General features: G+C 36.0%; 1 protein-coding gene across 2 annotated transcripts; it reads right to left on the reverse strand.

The window, feature by feature from the left end:
* Positions 1 to 5148: 5148 nt before the first annotated feature.
* On the reverse strand, positions 5149 to 20773 carry LOC136854196 (alpha-amylase-like). 2 transcript variants are annotated; one of them, XM_067130502.1, is made up of 14 exons: positions 20638 to 20773; positions 20363 to 20522; positions 18388 to 18539; positions 17372 to 17529; positions 16267 to 16445; positions 15549 to 15687; positions 13725 to 13909; positions 12902 to 13108; positions 12458 to 12596; positions 11950 to 12111; positions 10133 to 10267; positions 9151 to 9382; positions 7025 to 7145; positions 5149 to 5410 (listed from the first exon to the last, which is right to left on the reverse strand). In XM_067130502.1, exons 1-14 carry the CDS (start codon positions 20649 to 20651, stop codon positions 5273 to 5275), a joined length of 2121 nt encoding a protein of 706 aa, XP_066986603.1. In that variant the 5' UTR covers positions 20652 to 20773; the 3' UTR covers positions 5149 to 5272. The 2 variants fall into 2 exon arrangements, with proteins under 2 accessions (XP_066986603.1, XP_066986602.1); XM_067130501.1 differs by having other exon boundaries at positions 6981 to 7145.
* Positions 20774 to 24862: the final 4089 nt, after the last annotated feature.

A 24862-nucleotide genomic window follows, 5' to 3' on the forward strand; every position in this document is an offset into this window, starting at 1 on the left:
TATATATATATATATATATATATATATATATATATATATATATATATATATATATATATATATATATATATATATATATATATATATCCTGTCTGTGATGTTCAAGAATTAATATTATCTTGAAAAGAAAAATGGATTAACAAAGATTTTTTTACCAAAATTGTTTTTCTTCATAGTCAGTCCTTGTTTTCATGTACAGTCCTTGATTAACATTAGGATGTGTAAAAATAATGTTGAGAGTTAACCTTTAGATGATTATTTCGTGACTCCTCTGATAGTTACTCCTGATTACCCTGTGGTGTCATGGATTTAAACAAAAATATATAACTTTTTCCTTCTTATAATTATCTAAATAATCAAGATAGAAATTTTTAAACGCCGTTCGAGTTGAATGACGTCACTGGTCCTACCATCAACGGTGGGCGAGGGTCCTCAATCAAGGTCGTCGAAATAATGGGTACTTATGGTCCCCATAAATTACTCTCGAACCAGCTTCGAAGGACGCCCAGTGTGTAAACTTTGCCTTAGGAAATGTTTATTTTACACCACAGAAATGTTTCAAAGTAGTAAATGAAAGGTGTAGGGCAGGTATCGACAGCATTAATTTTGGCAAAGATTATCCATATTCTTCAGGGGAGGTATGACGGTACAATTACTGCTGATAGTACTGAGGTCCGTATCGGTAAATTGCGACTGCAATAGAGGCACTTAATTATTGTAGCTCAGGACATATCGAGCTTGTCCACTAAATTCATAGACGTTTTTGAGAAGACCAGCATTAGCATCGGTCGTAAATATTTGCAAATAGTTGCGTACTCAGAACTCTGTCCTTTGACCTATTAAAGAACGATGTATAACTGTCTGCGTTCAAGGCTAAAATAGTGAACGGTATCTGGTACTTAAAACAGTGGGCATCTGCTAATAAAATATGACAAATAGCCTACTGTACTACAAAAAAAATTCTATAGTACTAAAAATAAAGTATCACTCAAGATGAGCAATTTATTCCAAAAGAAAAGATTTATGACAGCACAGTATTTCCAGTCATAACCAATCCGCTTTACATGAGGAAGACTTGAAATTCAATAAAATGATTCAGAAATGTTATTGTTATCATTGCTTATACACCAGAAATCAGAATGACACCTTAAGTGCTCTCCGATAAAACTCATTAAGAATATTTTATCAACATATAAAGAAACTCCTTTGGGAATAAGAACAATGAAATAAAGCGTGAACTGTTGTCCGGTTCTAATCCCCTACCCCACAATCAGTTACCTCAAGGTAGAGGACTAGACGACCACCAGAAAGGAAGCAAGCCTCGGCACTTCTAAGGTCCTTGGTGTTGCCCTGAAAGGCTTTGATAACCTTGAATTTAAACAAACAAACAAACAAACAGTGGAGAAAAATATTCAAGGTAATGAATGAAAAAATACTGGGAGCAGTTACCAGACTTGAGACTGAGAAAAAAATTTTTTTTTACACAAACTACCGCGCAGAGGGTAATGTGTTTTGTTGAATCTTGCCTCTCTGAAGACCTAAAATAGTTATTTTTTTTTATTTAACCTCATTACTTAGATCTAAACTTTAAATACTAGCATAATGTTCTAACACCTTCAAAATAAAATGTTAAAAAAAGTGTGGAGGACAACAAAAAACAAAAAATGTATGATCAAAATCAATGGGCCTAAGACTTTCTCAGTGCTGTAATTCTCGCCACCAAATTTGAGACTCCTGAATGTTCAGTTTCCAAAGTCATTTCAATGTCATAAAAAATCCGTACAGAAATTAAATTATTTCCCAGATGTAGGTGTTTCATGACCTTGAGATACCGCTTTTTCGGGAAATTCTAATTCTGTCTTACAAAAGTTCTCTACTTATCAAACCGAAATAAAAGGTGCTTGGAATATTTTTTTGTTAGCTGATAGAAGCGAGACTAATAACATGTGTTTGTAGACCGCGTGGAAAACCAATCACATGCTGGGAAATATTGCAACAGGCAAAATTAAGTGGATGAGCATCTGATAACGTGTAACCAAAAATTATCCAGAGCACTTCCTCTCTCTCTCTCTCTCTCTCTCTCTCTCTCTCTCTCTCTCTCTCTCTCTCTCTCTCTCTCTCTCTCTCTCTCTCAAACTTACAGGGTCATGGTGAACAAGTCCAGTGCAGTGCTTTCTGTATGTGCTATGTAATATCGCGTACCTTTATACACACTATCATTTGCTATTTACATTGACATTCCACCTAAAAAGATTTAATTATTTCTTAAATGAGCTATACATCAAACACTCAAGTTTTGACATCATATCCGTGCAAATGACTACGCATTTACATTTAAATTAAGTTATTTTGATTTTAAATGGACAGTGCACTGAACCAACAAAAACATCCCTAATGTCTTTTTGCGATCTGAAGGAAAATGCGATGTATACATCTATATATATATATATATATATATATATATATATATGCAAAGTGATATATATATATATATATATATAGACTTTGATTATATACATATATATACACACATATATATATATATATATATTTGTGTGTATATGTGTATATATATATATATATATATATATATATATATATATATATATATATATATATATATATATATACAAAATATATATATGTGTGTGTGTGTGTGTGTGTGTGTTTGACGACCTCCTCCCTTTAATCAAAGTCTAGCCTATGCCACAGAGACGGAGTCAAAGAAACACGATTTCCAGCTTCTCGTAGCCTCCTACTGCCTGACTTTGCATCAGGCAATGAATGTGCTTTCTATTCTGGCGCAAGGCTTTCCTCACGGATGTCCGGAAAAAGTTGATGCTGCGTTGAGACGAGCATTCACGGCTTATTATTCTGCTACTTAATGCAGGGTCTGGCGGCAAGATGTTAAAACAGGAGAGGAAATGTGTTCGTGGAACGTTAGAATGATAGATTTTCTGCCTTAGATACTGGGATGTTTTTTGTTTTTGCGAAGTGTTGGTGCTGGAAAATTAGATAAATATAGTTACGAAAGCCTCTCCTCAAGTGAAAGGTTCTCAAATAATGCATAGCTCAGCAGATTTGAAGCTTTATTTATAGAAGCTGTTTCATTTTGTCTATCTATCAGTCTATCTATCTATCTATCTATATATATAAATATATATATATATATATATATATATATATATATATATATATATATATATATATATATATTTATATATTCACACATACACATGTTTATATATATATATATATATATATATATATATATATATATATATATATATATATATATATATATATATGTGTGTGTGTGTGTGTGTGTGTGTGTGTGTGTATGTGTAATTTCTATTGAAGTCAATGGCATTGTTCGCAGATACTATCTACTTTTATCAAGACTTTGAATCAGTCTATACTTCTTCTTTTTCTTCTGGCAGGCATCTCAGGAATCAGGAAAAATTATTCGAGATTCCTTCTATTTACTTTTTCTTTTTCTAGTCGACGGACCGTTTCCCTACCTCTCTCGGCAGCGTCGTCAGGACTGGATTTTAAACCGACCTTGTAAGTTGGTTTATAATCCAGTCCTGATGACGTCACCGAGAGAAGTGGGGAAACGGTCCGTCAACTAGAAAAAGAAAAAGTAAATGGAAAGAATCTCGAATCATTTTTTCTTATTCCTGAGAAGCTTGCCAGAAGGGGAAAAAAAAGTAAAAACTGACTCAAAGTAAGTATATCTTAGTTTAACCAGACCACTGAGCTGATTAACAGCTCTCAGTCTTGATACGAAGATAGTATCTGCGAACAATGCCATTGACTTCAATAGAAATTGCATGAGAGAAAATATGCCTAAATAGCATATATACATACATATACATACATACATACATACATACATATATATATATATATATGTATGTATGTATGTATCTGTTTTTGTATGTATGTATCTGTTTTGTATGAATATTAATAATGCGTTGCCACTGCCTATGCAACTGCAGACATGTGTTTTTTTCGCTCAGCGGTTTCGTAGTTCCCATGATCGCTTACTTTGGTGCCTAGTTGTTTTGATGTCAGCTTCCGTTCGCTTAGAAGCTGAGAAAATTCTTTTCGAAGGAATTTGACTTACGTTTTCTGTTTGGTTCCCGTTTTCTATTTGATTTTCATTCTATTTTATTTTGAAGTTAGGGTCTGTGACCCGCTTCTTTTAATTACTAGTGTCATGTTAAATTTGACAAATAAATTCTAGTTTTGTAAGACTAGAGTTTACTATAGCTACCCTATTTAGAGAGAGAGAGAGAGAGAGAGAGAGAGAGACATGTTCCTTTTTCAGATGACTTCGAGTTGCAGATTGCAGTTTTTTGCATTTATTTAGAAGACGTAACAAATACATATATATATATATATATATATATATATATACATACATATATATATATATATATATATTATATTTATTATATATATATATATATATATATATATATATATATATATATATATATATATATATATATATATATATATATATATATATATTATGAGCTAAGTAATTTGCTCCCTCGCACGTACGTCGGCTTTTAATTCCCCGTTTTCTAAATGTCAACCTGATTTTTTCTTCATTAAAAAATTATTACTTTTCTGAACTCTTCTCCTTCTCCTTTTTGAAACTCTGAGTCAAAATTAGTAACTATATAAAGCCCTTATACCAAAGACTGAATCTATGGCACCAGCTTCCCTCAAGGCCAGTATCTGTACCTCAGCTGATTCTTATTTGATTTGGCTAGAATGTTTTAGAGAATTTACGTCAGTTGTTTATGTCTAAAAGAACTAATTTTTTTTTTTTGAAATGTAGGGTAGTTCAAATGTTTACATATTTTAGAGGTTACAGGTTAGTTGATTTTGCCTGGTCGCATCGTTTTCACAAATCTCACAGAGCAGAGATTTCCTTTTGAAATATTCCAGATAAATAGGACGAATTACTCTAGATAATCCATCAACTCTGGCTTTTATCCCAAATAAGAATGCATACTTTGAATGCTGTCCATGTACAGGCATTCATTCGCGCATGCATGCGCAATGTATATAATGTATACATACAAGCGTTTTCACGAGCAAGCTTGAGTGAATAAATAAAAGAACAGGAGCTATGGCCGGTGACAAGCGTATTATATCCTTTATTTTCTGAATATTTATGACATCGTTAAGCTCATTTCTTATACATTTTTCTCTGTTTTTTCTGTTCGTAAGTTCAGATTCCACTTACATCCGATCACGACTCGTTGGGAAACGACAGAATCTGACAGGAGTTTCCAGAGAATTCGAAAACGTTGATGTATCCACATCGGCCCATGTGATTGGTGGTGGAGTACGGTTTCGACCCACCTGCGTCTCCGGTACAAGAAGCCGCCTGGAGAGATGAAGGTTAAGTTAGCCTTGATACATAATTATCTCAGTTTTCTGAATGCCTTTACTAGCATTAGACGTGGTTTACGTGTCAAATGGGTCAGAAATGATCTGAAATTATCAAAAGAAAATGATCTGCAATGGCTGTTCGTATCTCCGATTGATCGAGTTTGAGTGCAAGGTGTAGGCAGTGTATTACCAGTGAAAAGGTTATGTCTGATAATTACTATTAAGCGAGTATTGCATCATAATAGACTCTGTTACTGTTTGCATGCAATGCAGACTTTCATATGCGCAGATGATTAGGGAAAAGAATATGTGATAAGAAACAATAATTATAAGCCAGGATTAAGATCATTTATAACATCAATTCTGGCCAGCTAACTTGTTACTCCAATCAGTGTCTTTTCCTGTTAATCGTTTCCTTCAGTAATTCAGCGTTCATCAAAGCTTATATTTCTTTCAACTTTATCAATTTCCTCCATTTGCCCCTTCATTTTCCCATTTATAATATCATCATCAGTGAAATCCCATCTACTCTTTCTTTGTTCGTTTTTCCACAGATATTATCCGAAATGTTTACTCGGTTATTATATTCTTTGTTGATTTCTTCTGCTGATGTCATGACTGGCGTTAACTTTGTCTTGCAATTATCGTTTCTTAATTACAACTTCTTTCCTGTAATCGGATTTGTGCATTATGATGTAATACCCGGGTAACAATAATCGTTAGATAAAACTTTTTTTTTTTAGTGATAATAGGCACTGCCTACCCTCTGCGCTTAAACTCTTCTAGGCTGAGAGATGACTGGTTTAGAGTAACTGTAACCCCATCTAAAAGTGCTATTTGAGTAAATAGAAAAAGATTTAGTATCTTGCCACAACCCATTAATTTTACCGCATTTTACCTGAATAATATCAGACTCCCATCCAAAAATTTTACGGCATTTTACCCGAATCATGTCAGACTCCCATCCAAAAATTTTAGGGAATTTTACAGAAGCAAAAATTTTACGGAATTTCATCTGAGAAAGGTCAGTCTTTCAACCAAAAATTCTACAGAATTTTACCTGACTAAAAATTTACGGAATTTTACCGGAGTAATGTCAGCCTCCCAACCAAAAATTCTACGAATTTTACCCGAGCAAAAATTTTACGGAATTTTACCTGAGCAATGTTAGTCTTTCAACCACAAATTTTATGGAATTTTACCTGGGTAATATCAACCTCCTAAATTCAAAAAAAAATTTTACGGAATTTTACCTGAGTAGTATAAGTCTCCCAACCCAAAATTCTGCGAATTTTACCTGAGCAAAAATTTTATGTAATTTTACCTGAGTAATGTCAGTCTCCTAACCAAATAATTTACGGAATTTACCTGAGTAAAAATTTTACCGAATTTTACCTGAGTAAAAATTTTAAGGAATTTTACCTGAGTAAAAATTTTACGGAATTTTACCTGAGTAATATCAGTCTCCTAACCAAAAATTCTACGGAATTTTACCTGAGTGATATCAGTCTCCTAACCAAAATTCTACTGAATTTTACCTGAGTAAACATTTTACTGAATTTTACCTGAGTAATGTCAGTCTCCCAACCAAATAATTTACGGAATTTACCTGAGTAATGTCAGTCTCCCATCCGGCGCCATTGGTGAGGTAACCTTTCAGCTCAAACCAGCCTCCTTCCGTCTCTTCGCAGTTCATCTGAACATCGATCATCCAATAGTGTTCACCGAATCTGTTTGAATAAAATCAGCACGGATGTTGAGATGTTTGGATGTCGAGATGTAAAGAAGCTAAGATGATAAGATGTTAAGATGTTAAAATGTTCAAATGTTGAGGTGTTTATATGTACAGATGTTGAGATGCTGAAATGTTGAGATGTTAAGGTATTTAGATGTGAGATGTTGAGATGTTGTGGTGTTTTGATGTTGAGATGTTTAGATACTGAAATGTGAAAGCATGTGAGAGATGAGTTCATAATCATGGTAATATTTAATGAAAATTATATTTTGGTTTTTGCTGGAAGATAAATCTTGGGAAATACAGTTTCAATGTTGCGATGTTTAGATGTTGAATGTTGAGATGCAAAAGCAGGTGACAGACGAATTCACAATTATGTTAATATGTCTTGGGAATGCAGAGTGAATAATACGAAATTCAAATGTTGAAAAAGCATAGGCAATGAGAATAATAAGTCAAGTCGTTAATTCGTACCTTTTGCGTGAGTAATATTTATTTTAAAAGAGGCTTACTCAGAAATAAGCATTTGTCCAAAGATTCGCTGACAAAGTTATCATTCATTTTAGTGGAATATAATGAATCTGATTTTTTAAAAATAATTTACAATAAAATCATTTTACATTTTTGCTTTAAGTCACTGGAGAAGATAATAACAGATTTTAGTCACTTTTAAAGTAAAAGATGATATAATATTAACGTTGCATGTATCGAATATTTTGAATATAACGAAAATTGACTTGGAAATTGCGATAATACTAAGAAAAACTCCTAGCAATAAAAGTGAAGAAAAAATCTTTTATTCGTGATGTGAAAATGCTTGACCTTTTCTTCATGAAATATAACTTCAGATTTCCAAGCGAGACGAATCGTTTACACCACTTGAGAGAGAGAGAGAGAGAGAGAGAGAGAGAGAGAGAGAGAGAGAGAGAGAGAGAGAGAGAGAGAAGTCCTTTGCAAACTCAACCGGAAAGTCTGACCTTGATCCGAAAGGACTTATTCTCCGGGGGTCACGTCTTCAAGTCTGATAAATGAGTTCGTTTCAGGCGTTTGGAAAAAAACTTGCTTAAATTTTAACTCTCAGTTGTTGTTGTGAGCGTGTCGGACTTTTGACAGAAAAACTAGCACGCCGACCAAGGACATTAAACCTGATACTGCGTACAAAGTGTGGTCATAAATTCCTTTTTTCTTGTGGGGTGATTCGATAAAAACGACCGAAAATTAATATGGTTCCCAAAAAATCAAGGTTGCGATGTTTTTGCAACCTTGGGTGGCTTTGTACTGAATATTGATGAGATGGACAAAGATAGAAATAAATCATACTTCTCTCTCTCTCTCTGTCTGTCTGTCTCTCTCTCTCTCTCTCTGAATTGGAAAAGAGTTACAAGCCATTGTCTCCTTGACAAAAGGAATTCTTTAATGACTGTAGGAGAGAGAAAAAATATAGTTTACTATTAATGGAATAAAGACTGGTTAAGTGCGTCGCAACAAAGTATTTGAGGAAAATACTGTTACCACGAACTCAGTAATAATAGTTAAGATAACCATTAAGATTATAACTGGAATAAGCATCTGTTTTCAGTTATATTTCCTTACATATTCAGCGAAGATATCTGATATCAGCAATGTGACAAGTGACGCAATTATAATAAAAAAATAACCATGCATTCACTCATAGATTGAATATGCAAGTAACGTCGAAAATGACATAAAAAATCATTTTGATATATCCATTAAAATCTAACATAAATTACTAAAATATCATAATTTACAAAATACACATTAAAAGAAATTAAGAAAATTGCTGTAATTTACAATTATGAACTTTGATAAATAAAGAAAAGTGCAGAACTGACAAAAATGTCATCATTTCCAAAAGATAGCAGAAATTTTTTAAAATGTCATAGTATCCAAATAATAAATTAAAGAAAATGAACAGGAATGTCTACAGTTGCTAAAGCAAATCGAAAGGGCTTCCAACGAGCCAAAGGATGTCTCCTCACGTGTTCAGCTCTTGGTAACCGGCCGCCCCTGCAGTGCTCGTCGTCCAGGCCAAGGGCGAACCTTCCGCACTCTGGCCACTGTAAGTCCCTTGCCCAGGCTGGGCGCCGAACCAGTCGAGTTTCGTGTCCCCATCCCTCCAGGAGTTGTACTTGTCGTAGTGGGTTTCGGTCCCGAGGGAATTCGTCTCCTGGGTGATGGCGCACGGGTCGGTTTCGGCGGTCTCCGTGCATCCTTGAAGGGGGAAAGTTTTGTGTTTGTGCGCGTGCGCGTGCGCGTGTGCGTGCGCATGCGTTGTGGGTGGGGGAGGTGGGTGGAGAGGAGCGGGTTTCAGTTTTCGGTTCCCTCGATTTCACGGGTCTGTATTTTCGTAACTGTTTCCCTTTCACCTGAATTGCATTTTTTTGTATTTTTTTTTTTTTTTTTTGCTCAGCTCTCAAGAATAATTATTTTTCTCTCTCTCCCGTTTTTCTCATTTTTTGTTCCAACTTCCGTCATTTCTCTTTTACAGTTATATTTATCTTATTAGATCTCAAATATTACTAGTTCTGTTGATTTAATATGGAGCCTGCTTATAGGTCATATCTCTCTAAAAATGACATTTCTCTTGTTAGATTTAAAATATTACTGATTCTTGATGAAAGACGGGACTCAGTTATAAGTCATATCACTCTTACAAAGCCATTTCTCCAGTTAGGTTCAAGAAGTTACTGGCCTGGTTATAATGCCTTGGGAAGAAGTACCATATCAATACTTATGAAACGTATTTTCTTTTCTGGCTATTGCAAGTACGTGGCTTCATTTGAGTAACAAAAAAACTTTATCCCAATGAACCTTACATCAAAAAATTAAACTTTTCTGACAAACGCTGCAAAAGAAGCTGTTGTATGTCCCTTTTTCTAAGATTTATAGATTCTTCAAGTTTAGAAGTATGTATAATCGCATTGTTTAATTATCCACTCTTGAATTTCAGTAACTGCTTACCTGGTCGTTGGTCGGAATCAATGCCGCCCCTAATAAAGAGATCTTGACCAGGGCTGGTTATCTTGTGGATGAAAATCACTGTCCTTGCTGTGCCTGGGACAGGGGGCAAGGTGGGTCCGGGAGTGGTGGTGTGACCTGTCAAAATTTAAAAAATAAGAACGTAAAAACTTCATGAGGTTAGGTCATTTTATTTTACGTGGCATGTTCCCTTAAAAGCTAAACATAATGATAATGATATTCTTAGTTGCCAGCAACGAGACAGCAGAAAATTCAAAACGTGGGCAATAATTTTATGGTTGTTGACTGAAATTATCTAATTGTGTTCTGGAACTTATTATTCGTAATCTACAACTAAACATAAATTAGTTAGATTTTCATATAACTCGTTGCAAATTTTTTCATATTCACTTTCTAATGTATCAGATTTTACAAAATTCAGATTATTATCTTCTCTCAGGAAATTCGTTTCAGGCCTAATGGCTAAGTCAAAAACATTTTCCCAGTTGAATTATGAATTAAAGTGTTTTTCCTGCATCCACGATTAGCATAAGTTAGAAGAAAATTTCATGAATGTTGTAATATCCGAAATTTTCACATGATTTCTCCAAAATCAGCTCTGAAAAGAAAATCTAGAATCCATCAAAAATAAAAGAATGAAAGGTTGAGAATAACGTAAAATAAATAAAAAAATAAGGTTTGGTCTTTGAATACATCAAACGAATCCGAGCGAGTGAATTAAACGAATAAATAAAAGAAATAGCCATTGAGTAAAAAAAAAAGTCCAAGGTCGATTAAAGCACGGACCATTTTCCAGTTAAATATGAGAAACGAGAACGTCTAACATTTTGACACGGCACACTCCTCTAACATTAACAGAACATTTCTCAAATGTCACAGCTTACTCATCGGACGGAAATTCCAGCTACTTTTCCTTTGGATTTTCCATTTTCCCGTTTTGCAGTTTCTTTCACTGATATTTTGCTTCTTTTTTTTTTTTTTTTTGTCTCCTAACGTTTTTTGCCTCTTAAGATTTCGTTCGACCTTATCCCATTTATTATCGTAACTTTCCAATAAATTTTTTTTTGTCTCGCTTCCAGATTTTGCTTTATCATCCGCATTTTTTGCGCTGCTTTTTATTCAGTTGCTTTTTTTCTCTCGCTTTTCCATTCTCTTTTTATGTCGAGTTGAAAAGTTTTTTCTTTTATTCCACTTCTTAGCTTCATTTTATAATTCTTTTCTGGATTCGATTTTTAAACGGTTAATCATCTCTGTATCTTTTTTTTTTTATTTCGTTTTGTAATACAGGTTTAAAACTAGTTTTTCCTCTTGGTTTTAACTCTCTCATTGTAATTTGCTCATTATTTTCCTATTTTCTCTCAAGAGTTATTCGACAATATAAACATAAAACAAATGTAAAAGTTCAAAAGGCAAAAATCGCGTTCCGAAATACATTTAGGAAATAATTATGTAATACCGGGTATCAAGTGAAGCAGCGGATTCCGACAATACCTCAACGTCAGAAGACACTTCATGTGAACGAAGTTACAAGGACTACAGCTGTAACTGTTACACCTGTTGGCGTTTTTTGTTACTTGCTGCTGTTATCAATACGACGTCGTCAACGCCACAAACAGGAAATACGACGTTCTTTGACGTAATACATGCTCAAGAGCATGAAAAAAACAGTTACCGAGCTTGTGGTCACTGATCACGCAACTTCGCCCAACCGCGGCGATTCGCAACTCAAAGCTACGTCACGTCGGTCAGCCCCAACACAGAGGCAGGCAGCCTAGGTCTAGAGATTACTCCTAGCTTACTTGGGTCTACGGTTGGAGAGGGCCCGTCCCCGCACCCGACGCAGATGGCGAAAACGGGTTCCTGTTCGTTGTGGATGGAAACCATTGCCGTCCCGTCCGCGTTGACGGTGACCTGGTTGGCGCAGTGACTGATCAGCTCACAGTAGGTTCCAGCTGGCAAACCTTTGGAAAGGAGGAAGTTCCAGAACGGTGATGATTCAGAAAGATTAGGGCTACGTTCTTTGCATTTCAAGATGCCCCTGGGACCGGTTTCAGTGGCTAGGAAGCCCCAGAAAAGTTTGCTATTGTTATAACATACTGTGCGTTGGGCGGAGAAGCTATTCTTCGTATAATTACCGTCATGAATATGAGATACTGTTATTTGTTGATGTTATATTAGTTGTACTGTAGTTTGTACTACTGTATTTTGATTAAAAAAAAAAATAAATCGGAATATTATTATCCTTACAACCATGACTTCATATATTCGAGAGTTCTACTTCGTTCCAAGGCCGTATCCATATCTTACCCGTCTGGAGAGTTTTGTCAAAGCTGCCATATTTGGTCATGGCAAAGAAACCTTTGTTGCCACGAGAGAAGGCCACGTTGTCACCCTCCTGGTACCAGTTCTCGATGGATGTTCCAGCAACGGCGTTCCTAAATCGAACCTGCAAAAATGCGGTGATTAGCAGAGGACCCCAAAAGGCTTTTAAAAGGACGGAACTGGGTGCACAGTCAATCGTGAATGACAAAGCAATTTTAATCGGATACAGGACCATTCCCATAACCGATCGATTTAAGGATTAATTCAACGGTATTTTTCAGTGAACAGAGAATTTTATGGGCTCTCCTAAAAGCCTTCATGATAAATATTGATGAAACAAGAAACTTTAAAGTAATATATAGACAGAATCTCAAAGAATGAACTTTAAAAAAAAAAAAAAATTCATTGCGGCGTGCTATCACCTCATACCATTTGCGTGATGGCGTTCCAACGATGCTCACAAACCCAGCCTCCTCCGCAAGTGCCGTCATCGTTGATGACGACGTCACTGGTGCTGCCACCACCGCCGGAGGGAGGTCCTTGGTCAGAGTTGTCGAAATAGTAGCTGCTCATGATTCTCATGAAGCCGTAGTCGTGAGCCAGTGAGAAGCAAACGCCCAAGGTGTAGTCTTTACCCTGGGATTATAATAGGTGTAGCAGCAGTTAGCAAATGTTACGTTCGTACTATGTAACAGTCTTTATCCTGGGAATGTTGATTTCATTCATACGAAAGGATCGTGTCAAGATTAGCAAACCCACTTGCAGCAAGGTTCGCTACCCTTTACAAGAAGATTATTGGGTTCGTTATTCTTTACATGGGAACAATTGGGTTCGCTGTTCTAAACATGAACACTTCGGTACCAGACATTTGATCCCCTAGGGGCTAGTCCTAAACAAGGCGAAATACATTTGACTCCCCCAGGGGCTAGTACTAAACACGGCGAAACTGTAGATGAATCACTGTTTCGCCGTGCCTAGTACTAGCCCTCATGTGGAATTGGAGTTCGGACCGGAAACGATTGTCCATTCTTTACATAGAGATCATTGAGTTCGCTGTTCTTGATATGATATTGGTTCCGTTAATCTTGACATGATCCATACGAAAGACTTGAGGTGAAAAATAACCAAATTACAAGTGTAACAACAGTTAACAAATGTTACTTAGTACTGAAAGCTTTCACCAATAACAGCACAGCTCCAAAGTCAGCGAATTGCAATGAACTGCACATGTCAAGGGAGCAAAGAGACTTACATTTTGGAAGGTCAGGATATCGCCGCCTCCACCGTGACCTCTCTGATTGTCGTGGTTGTCGACGAAATTCAAAGCCTTGTCCGAGGGTGCCATTCCCCAGCCTGCGTCGTAGATGTTCCCGAGCTGAGAGAAGTCGTTGACTCCCCAGGCGATCTTCTTGCCGAATCGGAACTCGGTTGTTCGACCTGTAAAGGAAATTAAAGCCAGCCAGTTATGGAGTTTAGTATATGACAGCATGGTGCACTGGCTACTTAAGGCACCGAAAGCTGGTTGCTGTGGCGGAAGTAATGCAAATCCAAAACAGACTTCGGTCTAGTTGAAAAGTTAGTTTTGTTACGAAGAAAGACTGAAACTGGAGTACTGGCAGTTTAGAATGATTTTTGAACGCTTTTTTTTTTTTTTTTTTTAAATAGTTCCATAGCCCTTTGAAGTATACAAAAGCATCAAGATATTTTTGGACTTTGTTGATTTGGCCCTCATTTCTTTATATTATTTATTCCTTGTCCGTGATGCTTATGGCGAGGAAACCTATCCCTTTTTTAAGTATAATTTCCTACGCTGATCTTATAGATTATTTTGCATTCCGTATTGTAATCATATCACCACTGGCATTAAGTTTTTTGTTAGCAGTATTTAACTAGTTATAGTCGTAATAACTTCAACGGGAATTGCAATAACCTCAACGGGAAATTTAGTTTTTTTTTTTTTTTAACTTTACTTTAGATTATTTTCAATTCCATAGCACAGCCAGCCTTAGTGAAGGGCAGAAACAAATGAAAGAGAGGTGGGTATTCTTCATTTCTTTATAACCTTATGGAAACTTTTCTCCTGCATTCAGTTTTGAGTAAGGTTGGCGGGTAATAAATTTTGATTGCCCTCGACACAATGTCAACCACCCGAGGGGCTGAAGACACCTGGAGGGACATCGTGTAAATGATCCTTATTTTGTGTGTGCGTGTGTGTGAGTTTGTGTGAGTTTGTGTGTGTTTGTGTGTGAGTTTGTGTGTGTGTGTGTGTGAGTTTGTGTGTGTTTGTGTGAGTTTGTGTGTGTGTGAGTTTGTGTGTATGTGTGTGTGTGTAGCAGCCCTATAATGATTTAGTGATATTGAAATTATTATTATTGGAGGACAACGTAATGCGCGCGTGCCCTTAATATAACGTTAATTTCATAAAGACATAACCAGAGATATTATTCTAGATAAATGTATAAGAATTGCTAGACTGAAATTATTTTCTCAATATACTCTTTACTTGGCGGAAATAATCTGAGAGTAATAAAAGCGCCAAGTAATAAGATGATATGTTGTCCTTTTGTTAAAAAGGAACACATTTAGCGATCAAGTTAGCAGTCCGAAATCGCAAACCGCGCCCTTCCCCTACCCCCCATCCTCACCCTAAAAAAAAGGCCCATTAACCAGGTCCGGTTCATTCCCAAAACTTAATGACCTGTGTCCAGGCACGAGATTCACCTTTTTGGTAAGATTTTCATAAAAAAATCAGCAGAGTGCTAGCCTTCTAGAAGACAGACAAACGATAATCAAACAAACCAGACGAAAAACATAACTTTCTTCCCGAAACTTCATGTCAAAACTTCTTTGATACTAGAAAAGATTAATTTCATGTTAGTTCATCGACGTTATATGCTTAGCTGGAATGGTGCGAAGCAATTCTTACAGTAGAACCCATTGATTTACCTTCATTGAAGAAGAAGAAGAAAATTTACTTGGAACATAGACCACTATCTAATTCTCTTACTGGAACTGGTTCAGTTATGGAGCCCTTAACATGACTATTAAGGCGTATTCAATCGTGACAAAGACTTACCAACACTAAAGTAGTCCTGAACTGTGATAGGTTCTCCTCCCTGGTCGATCACTTCGTGATAGAAGAATGGACGAGCTCCTGCTGGGAAGCCTGCGTCGGTGTTCAGGTCCTTGGTCAGTCCCTGGATTGCTTCAAGATCCTTTAGTGAATAAAGCGAGCATTCAAATTTTTAGTTAAATACCTATTTCTTTCACTTCCATCTATTTTTTTTATTCTCATGGAAGGATCTGTAATTAATTGCGGGATGCTCCAAGTACCAAGAGCCCGTATTGGCATGAAGGCAAGCTTTGTCTATGCATAAACACATTCATTCACACACAAACATTCATATACACACATACATTGGTAATTACTTAACAGTAACAAGATTATTACAAAGGCCGATGTGGTTATCGTATTTAATGGGTAAAAGATTCAACCCGGAAAAATCACGTTTAACCTCAGACCTCCAACTTCTCTCTCTCTCTCTCTCTCTCTCTCTCTCTCTCTCTCTCTCTCTCTCTCTCTCTCTCTCTCTCTCTCTCTCATATCTTCATGTAGGTCTCAAAAGGACTGAAAAGTTTCTCTTATGCTCTCCATGAATCTCTATATTTAACTGCTGGTTCTTTACAGTTTTCGTCCATTCTGAGGATGAGTTTCTGCTCTCTCTCTCTCTCTCTCTCTCTCTCTCTCTCTCTCTCTCTCTCTCTCTCTCTCTCTCTCTCTCTCATTTCCTTACCCCGGGCCACATATGTTTCGAAGCGTCCACTCTGAAACCCATCACGCCGAGATCGATGACGTGGTTGAAGTATTCGGACACCTTCTGCCTCACGTAATCAGAACCTCCGTAAAGATCAGTCAAGCCAACCAGCATGCAGTTCCTCACCTCGTTGACATTGCTGTAGTCGTGGATCTGTCCTGTTGTTAGAAACATCAATGATAATAATAATAATAATAATAATAATAATAATAATAATAATAATAATAATAATAATAATAGAGATTGAAAAGGGGAATCGAACAGTTGCCCGAAAGCTTTCTGTACAGGTTTATCTTTAAATATATGTGCATATATATAACTGTGTATTTGTTTCTCCAATAATAATAATAATAATAATAATAATAATAATAATAATAATAATAATAATAATAATAATAATAATAATAAGTGACTTGCAGCAGCAGTTGTGATTGTTACAACGACATGACAATTCTGCGAAAGAATGTTTTTCATAATTTTGGTTAACTTTTTTGGAATTAATTTCTATAGGTGCACATTTCTAATACACTTTCTTACAGAAAACAGGACTCGTTAGAAAGATGGAAACGGTTTAATTATTTAAAGCTCATCCTTTATAAAACAATGAATGAATGTAAGTATTTTTTAAAGAATTTATTAATGGACAATTGTTGTAGTTTTCAAACAGACTATTATAATAAGTTAAAATGAGGAAGTCTTGAATGTATCAAAATGTAAGCACAGTCTCTTGTCCTCTTTGTCTCTGTAGGGACTTGGGATATACGTTCCCTATCTGAGTGCACAGATGAGGAAGGTAATTACCTTCTATCCAGAATCATTAGAGACTGTTTCTCAGTCTGTAGAGATATTCTGATTAGTTGGAGTAAAATATTTTATGCTTAGTGTATAATCATTAATTTTCCATATATTTATGATATTTAGTATTATACTTTAACTATATTTTGCATGATAAGATTTATATATTGTGGAGGAATGTACCAAATTAATTAGCATAATTTATTGTTGGCGACGATGACCAGGGCAGTTGTAACGACCTTTATTAACGCCTGGTAAATAAATTAGTTAACTAATCTATCTCCCTCACCGTCACTCGAAGGGCACTGATCTCTGGGGGTAAAATCGTTATATCCGTAGGGCACGCCAGGGAAGTCCCTGTTGTCGGCATTGAAGGAGGAGCCTCCTGACCCTGTGCCACTCTGCCCGATGCCCGTCATGTGGTTGACCACGGCGTCCACGATGATTCTGGCGGGGATAATTCGTTTGGTTTTTTATCTGTTAATTTTCTGGCGTTTGTTGATATGTTTGTCCTTCGGTGGCATTTCATTTGGTGTATCATTATAACATAACTTCTGATTCATTTCTTAAAGAAAAAAAATTATATTATTTTAAATAAAAAGTAAAAGCTGGTGTTTTTTTTATATCAAAGCAAAGGTTATTTTTCGTATCAGATCGTGCTGTAAAACAAACAAAAATCAGATTCTAATTTCGTCATTCTAATTTTCTGACTGCTCTCGAGAGCAAGCTTAATCTAGGAACAGCTTCAACAAAATAGCATGTAAAGACTAAAACTAAATTCATTGTAACCCTGAAGGTTTTTTTTTTTTACCTTGAAAACAAGAAAACACGTCAGACCATTAAGTTATGTTTAGAAACCTTGAATTTTTTTTTTTATTTCAATGTTTCTGTCCATTGGGTTAACCGCTGTTGGTCTTCGATATTTTTAATGGAATTACGATGTTTACTGAAGACGAAAATCCTCATCAACAAAACAAATAAATCTATCTCTTAACTCTTGAGTAATGAACGTAGAAGATACAAGCAAGGGATATATGATCTTCAAAACGTCTCACAACTAATAAGAGACGTCAGGTTATTAGTCGAAAAGTTGTCTTCTAAGCGTTTGTCACCTGTTCCACCATAAAAGGGACCATAATGTAAAAATCTACTTATTCACGTAAATTCTGTCACTTCTTGCCCTTTCATGGGCCATTTCATTCCTAAAACTGCGTATTTTTCCTTTTGTTTATCATTTTTGTGCCACGTGGAAAACTGTTAGTCTAACGACCTTATCTGCGCGCGCATTTCGTTATCTGTACTCACCTCACGCCAACAGCATTACACCTGTTCACCATGTCAATGAACTCTGCCTCGTTACCCGACCGTGACTCTAGCTTGTAAGAGATCGGCTGGTACCTCTGCCACCAGGGGTAACCGGAGGAAGATGCCAGCAGATGCTCCATGGGGGGCGATACCTGTAGGTGTTTAGGTAATTATATCATCGATCAACAGACACGCAGAGCTGAGGTATTAAGATGATCATACGTGTCGTTTTCCGAAAATATCCAACGATTGCAAATCTGACGGGACTAAAAGTGGAGAGAGGACACTTCTTTATCGTATGTTTTAGTTGGAGTAGCGATATAAAAAGAAATTATTTTTCCTTCTTTGTTTCTCAATATACAATTTTACTGGTAAGAAAATAAGACTCAACATAATTAAGGAAAAGAAGAAAGAGTCATTGCTAAATTTTGTTTAGGAGTGTAAGATTGTAAAAGCTTTCAAATAATGATCTTAACCTAAAATCTCTTTTCTCTATTTATTATATTTTCACATTCGGCTAGAATATTTTCGTGACCTGTCGACTTTTTTTTAATATTAAAGTTTCACGCACTGTGCTGATACAATGCCAGTTCAAAAGAGAGAAAAATCATCTTTGATTTTTTATTTTTCTTTTTTAATTGATCTAAACGAAACCTTGATGAAATACTGTCTTCATAACCTTTAAGAGAAAGAGTTTCATAAAAGAGAGGAATAAAATCAAGTGAGCAGAAATTTGAACATTAGTCTTCGTGAGCAATAAACCTGTTTTCAACATTGCAGTGCTAAGACAATTGTGCAATCGCCGTAATTTCATTTACCTTATTACTTACAAACTTCTGTAGTTCAGTAAAATATCTGCATTCCTTTTAACCTTGTATTAACCATCTGTCTAATCAATCACCTTTATCGAAATGCTGACATTAACCTTGTCTCTGATAAGAGTGTACGTGACAGCTTCCATCGTATATCGTATTTCCCAATCTTAAATTTTTATGGTAAGGTCACATTTGTTTTGTTTACCGAGATATCAGGTCATTGGGTGACTTTACATGTCACACTTGTTATCTTATCGTAAATCTTACACCAGTTGTTATTTCACTGTCCGAACAGCTAACTTCTATTATCAACGGAACGTCACGTCACTTTCGTGCGTTGGTGATGACCTTTTTAATTCACCTTCAATTGTATTAACGCAAAAATAAACATCTGTCGTACTGTTCCAGTGACAACATACGCCTTAGGAAATATATAAATCCATACTATCATTGGGAATGGCTAATTGTTTAAAGCACTGGGTAGTCCCATGCAATTTTCTGCACTAAGTGTTGTCCGCTCTAGATTATTTTGAGCAGGAGACAAAAGAAATTTACTCCTGAGCTACACTGAAAGAAATGCAATGAATACTTCTCTGATTTAAAAGCTAACCAATATGGTTTCCTAAAGGATCTTGCGATGTTTGACCGGTGAAAGAACTGTCAAATTTTAATAGCATACACTAGGATAAGTGACAAGTTTGGGTAAAAACCCCTCAAAAGTGCCAATGTTGACTTAAAGCAACTGCTAGGCGCTTTCCTTTTTTTCATAAAAGGCCGATTTTTTTTCAGTCGAGGTTATTTTTTATTTCGTTTGTTGAGGCGAAAAATGTTATTTCCAGTTGAAATAAAAAAAACTACCACCTCTGGTTGAAAACAAAGAACCTGAAACAAAGGTGGTGCAAAAAAAAAAAAGAATAAACGTTACAGAAACAAAAAACACCCACACACACACAAAATCTTAACAAACAAAAAGGAAAAATTCTACCAACGGAAGTTTTTTTTAAGCGAAAAAAAAATTACTATTTTCAGACGAAAATAAAGAAAAATTACTACTCCTGGTTGAAAACAAAGAACCTCAACAAAATTAGTGCAATAAAAACCGAATAAACATTACGAAAAACCACAAACAAAAAAATTCTACCTTCTGAAGCAGAACGTACCTGCACCGCGCAGAATTCATTAGGCCCGAGGAACCTTTCGCACTCGGCGGCGATATCAGTCCACTTCCATTCGAACAGGTGAACGATGGTCTGGCGCCCGTCACAGTACGGCGTGTCGTACGCCCACGCACCGCCCACCAAACCCACTATCGCTAGAAGCCTGGAAATTAAAAAGATTGAATAACCTTCGTGTTTTTCAAGTCTCAGAAATCACGATGGCTAACTCCGTTTATATAAAAAAAAAAAAGACGTTTGCTTTCAAGCGGTAACCTTACCAAAGGGGTGACATGGCCGAAATTACTTCTAACGTGCTGGGAGCGTTCTTATAAATGTCGAGTTAGGCTCGCGGATCGATAACGGATTCATTGCATGTTTATCACTTCCTCTTTTCTCAAAGGACGTCAGAGTTTGGGAAAACTACCATATGCAAATTACGTGCTTCACCAAATAAAAGTTATATAATTGCACTGACAACACATTTTGTGAAGATAATAAAAACGTCTTCTCACTGACACCTACGTGATTTGATTGCATGTGGGCCCATGATTCGAGAGGTCTGCTTCTGTCTGTAAATGCCCAGTAGGTCTCTTGTATTCGAGGGAAGATGTTAGTAAATTTCTTTATGAATTAGAGTTTAATTCACATACAATAAAATGCAAAAGATAAGCCTCATAGCTATTCAATGTTCCTTATTAACTCAAACGTTAGTTTCCAGCTGATGCCAGTTCCATGGGTTAATGTTAACACAGAAAATATGCTGGTCAGGACATTCTAATGCAACCTCTTTTTATTTTTTTTTTATTTATAAGAGTTTTTTATCACCTTCGTCTTCTCTCTCTCTCTCTCTCTCTCTCTCTCTCTCTCTCTCTCTCTCTCTCTCTCTCTCTCTCTCTATTTTTAGGTGATTCGGTTCCTCTTTCTAGATACAGTAACAAATCTCTTTCAGTCATATGTTGTGGAAGGGGTTGAGGCCCAGTTTGAACCTCCGGATTCGTCCAACCAACAGAGACGACATATAACTTGATTTGTCCATAAAAAAAAAAACTCTTGGTATCTGTCACGAGACCCATGAACTCTGTTGCACAAAAGTGCGCGCATGAGAATCAGCCACCTTGCATCCGAGGTCACATATATCAGTTTACGTAAAGTTTCACATCGCAAAAAATATTGCAGGAAAATAAAATGCCTCGTAATTGTTACGTAAACAGTTGGGGAGCCAATTATAACAGACAATGAATAACGTGATTTGACTGGATAAGTCAACGTTATAGTCGTTATGATGGGGAAAAGCCCAGTAGGGTATATACATATATATATATATATATATATATATATATATATATATATATATATATATATATGTATGTATGTATATCAGTATACATATTATTATTATTATTATTATTATTATCATTATTATTATTATTATTATTATTATTATTATTATTATTATTATTTATTATTATTATTATTATTATTTAGGCAGTTACCAAGAGTATTAAAATGTACTGAAAGCCTAATGGTTACATGATTCATTATTAACACGACACTGCTAGTAAGTCTTACAATCGAGATTTACTGAAATATAAAATGAACCATTCTCGCTCTCTCTCTCTCTCTCTGAATAATTTTATTTAGTAAGGTAATGAGAAAGCGCTAAATCTATGAGTTGGCCTATCTTCAAACGGCAAGGAAATATATAATTCATAAGGTATTATGAAGAGTGTCTTTTACACAATACTAAAGTTGATAAGTTACATCCATATGGATGAAATAGAGGCGTACGCAATATTTTTAAAGCTGCAAAGCATTATCAAATTACATAATCATGTTGTATATAATGAAAGGCACATTACACGTTGGCTGTTCTCAAATTATTCTCAGGTTTCGATTCCACAGAAAACGATCTGAAATAAATCTAGTAGTCTGCTTCTTCTTCTTCTTCTCTTAACGTACTTTTTTCCGCATTTGTATGGGTATAAGCACGATGTCTACAACCGGAAGTAACACGCAACAGTACAGAGGCTCTGATTTAACTGTTCGTGAACCCTACAAGGTGTATGTTAACGAACCCTGCAATTCCTCAATGAAGGAGTGAGGAACCGTGAAGGCTGGTGCTTAAGATGAATGCATAGAGTGTTACCCCATATAGAAAATGGGAAAAAGCACGTTAAAAACGAAGAAGAAGATGGAGTGTTGGTGAGTAGGATGGGCTAGTTTGGTGGCGGGGCGGGGGAAGCAGATTCTAGGCGCAGTAGCGCCCATCTTTTAGACTCGTTACCTAAGGGCTGATCATGTGCAACGCATCTGACCATATCCTTATTTGTACAAAGCAGTCAGAGAGACGTCCCTTTCACCGTGACTGGGCAAATCTTATTCATTTCGATGTGGAGCTACATAAACTGATATTCTGTGACACATTTTGCTGTTGACAACATTTGGCAACATCCTTTTAAGGCTCACAGGCGACTGAATATCATTATATTGACTTTGTTTAGGACGTACAGTTTTGCTAACGTTGTAAGAAGGTTTTAAACTGAAAATATCGAAAGGAAGCACTTTACATATTATTTACTTAGAAAAATAAATATCTGAGGTTTTTAGTCCCGAGAATAAGCCTTAAGGTCGATGAAGTAAACCGGCTTTTAGAATGATTTAGAAGCTAAAAATTAACTTCAGACAATGCTTATTTCTTAAGCAGCTTCATCCGGTTCACAGTGAACTACTTTTTTTTCAGAATTGAATAATAATGCTTGTTAATCATGTACTTTATCATAATCACATGGGTAAGTCATTTATCTTCTGGGAAATTTTGAAAGTTGACAATTAAAGTTAGATCGCGACAATTTAAATGACCATCATTGAATGTTTGCTCGATCCGTTCATTGCATAACTTAAACAAAGAAGAGAATACTTATTTCTTCACACAAATAATGAGAATCAGCACTGAAATTAAACAGCTGTTGCAACTGACAAAATCTCAACTTTTTTTTTTTCTCTCTGCCAAGGTGAAGAGGAGTGAAAGTAAAACAAAAAAAGGTGTTATTACATTCTGATTTGAACAGAACGTTGCTGATTTCTTTCAGACGGTCCAAGCAAGCCCAAGAGAAAGTTAGAAAGGGTATGCAATGAGGTGGAGGTCAAGGGGCAAAAAAAAAAGGAAAATATTCTTCCACCGTGGTGCAATGCAAATAAAACGTTAATTCTCTCTCTCTCTCTCTCTCTCTCTCTCTCTCGCACGTACAAGCATGCACACACCCACACGCCATATAGACATGCACATACGCGCGCCTCGCAATACAATTTAGGGAAAATACAGCAAAAATAATTTTCATGATTTTCCGCTTATCTGGTGTGGGAAAATTTTCTGAGCTGCAAAAGCTCTCAAGCTGAGTGTGTGTGTATATTAGCAGAGCTGGAACAATGATGGTGCACCAATAAGTTGCAGATCAACGATTCCATTTCAACTGAGTCAACGTTCGGTCATTTTGTGCTACAGTGTTCCACAAACGCAACGTAGTACCGATTTCCGAACATCTAGATCGATTTAAAAATTTGGATAACTGTTGTGTTTAAACATGTATGTGCTTGGTACTATTTACTTGTTTGTTGCATGTCCGCACGTACAAACACATTCGCATACACATACAAATTATATATGTATATATAAATGTGTGCGCAATCTTTCAATTCTACTGTCACCGCAATTTCGAATTAGATAATAATTTTGTTTCCCAAGAAGTTTTGATATTTATATTTATTCTGATATTAGGCTACTTAGCCGAATCAAGCAAAAGTTATTCAGTATCGCATATAATATAATATAATATAATATAATATAATATAATATAATATAATATAATATAATATAATATATATATAAAATGATTCAGAATAAATATATGTATAAGACAGATGCAGATTTCGCAGCCCACTTACGCATCCAAACGTGGAAGACCATTCGGAATCACCGAACTCTCGTAAACGCGGTTTTTTTTGCGACGCTCTTTCTCGTAAAAGAACCGGTTAATATGAAAGTGGCACCGGGCACTTACGGGAGCAAGCGCAGAAGAACACAGAGTTGCCAAGTCATCTTTTGAGCGCAACGAACAGGGATAACAATTGTAATTTGTCATCGGCGGGTCATGAGGGAGAACCAGGAACGTGAATGACTTGGATCTAGCTAGGCTGTAGACGGTTTTAGGCGAGCGATGCCTCGAACTACTACTGCAGGAGTCTACCTGCGGCCGAGGAAGCAGGTGTTGCGGATGGGTAAGTGGTGCTTGCAGTAGAAAGTTTCGAAGACGGCGCATTGCTCCGAGATGTTTTTGAGACTACGGCAGACCTATAATTAGAATTGGACTACTTTTGTTTTTTTTTTACTTTCCTCCCTATGTCAACTATTCTTATTTTCCTCACCAAGAAGCACTGACAGACTTTTCATAATTTTTTCCGAGATAATTTTGCTTTCTGAAGACTTTTTTTTTTTTTTTTGAGTTG

This window comes from Macrobrachium rosenbergii, chromosome 28 (genome assembly GCF_040412425.1).
Source record: "Macrobrachium rosenbergii isolate ZJJX-2024 chromosome 28, ASM4041242v1, whole genome shotgun sequence".
NCBI classification, from domain to species: Eukaryota; Metazoa; Arthropoda; class Malacostraca; order Decapoda; family Palaemonidae; genus Macrobrachium; species Macrobrachium rosenbergii.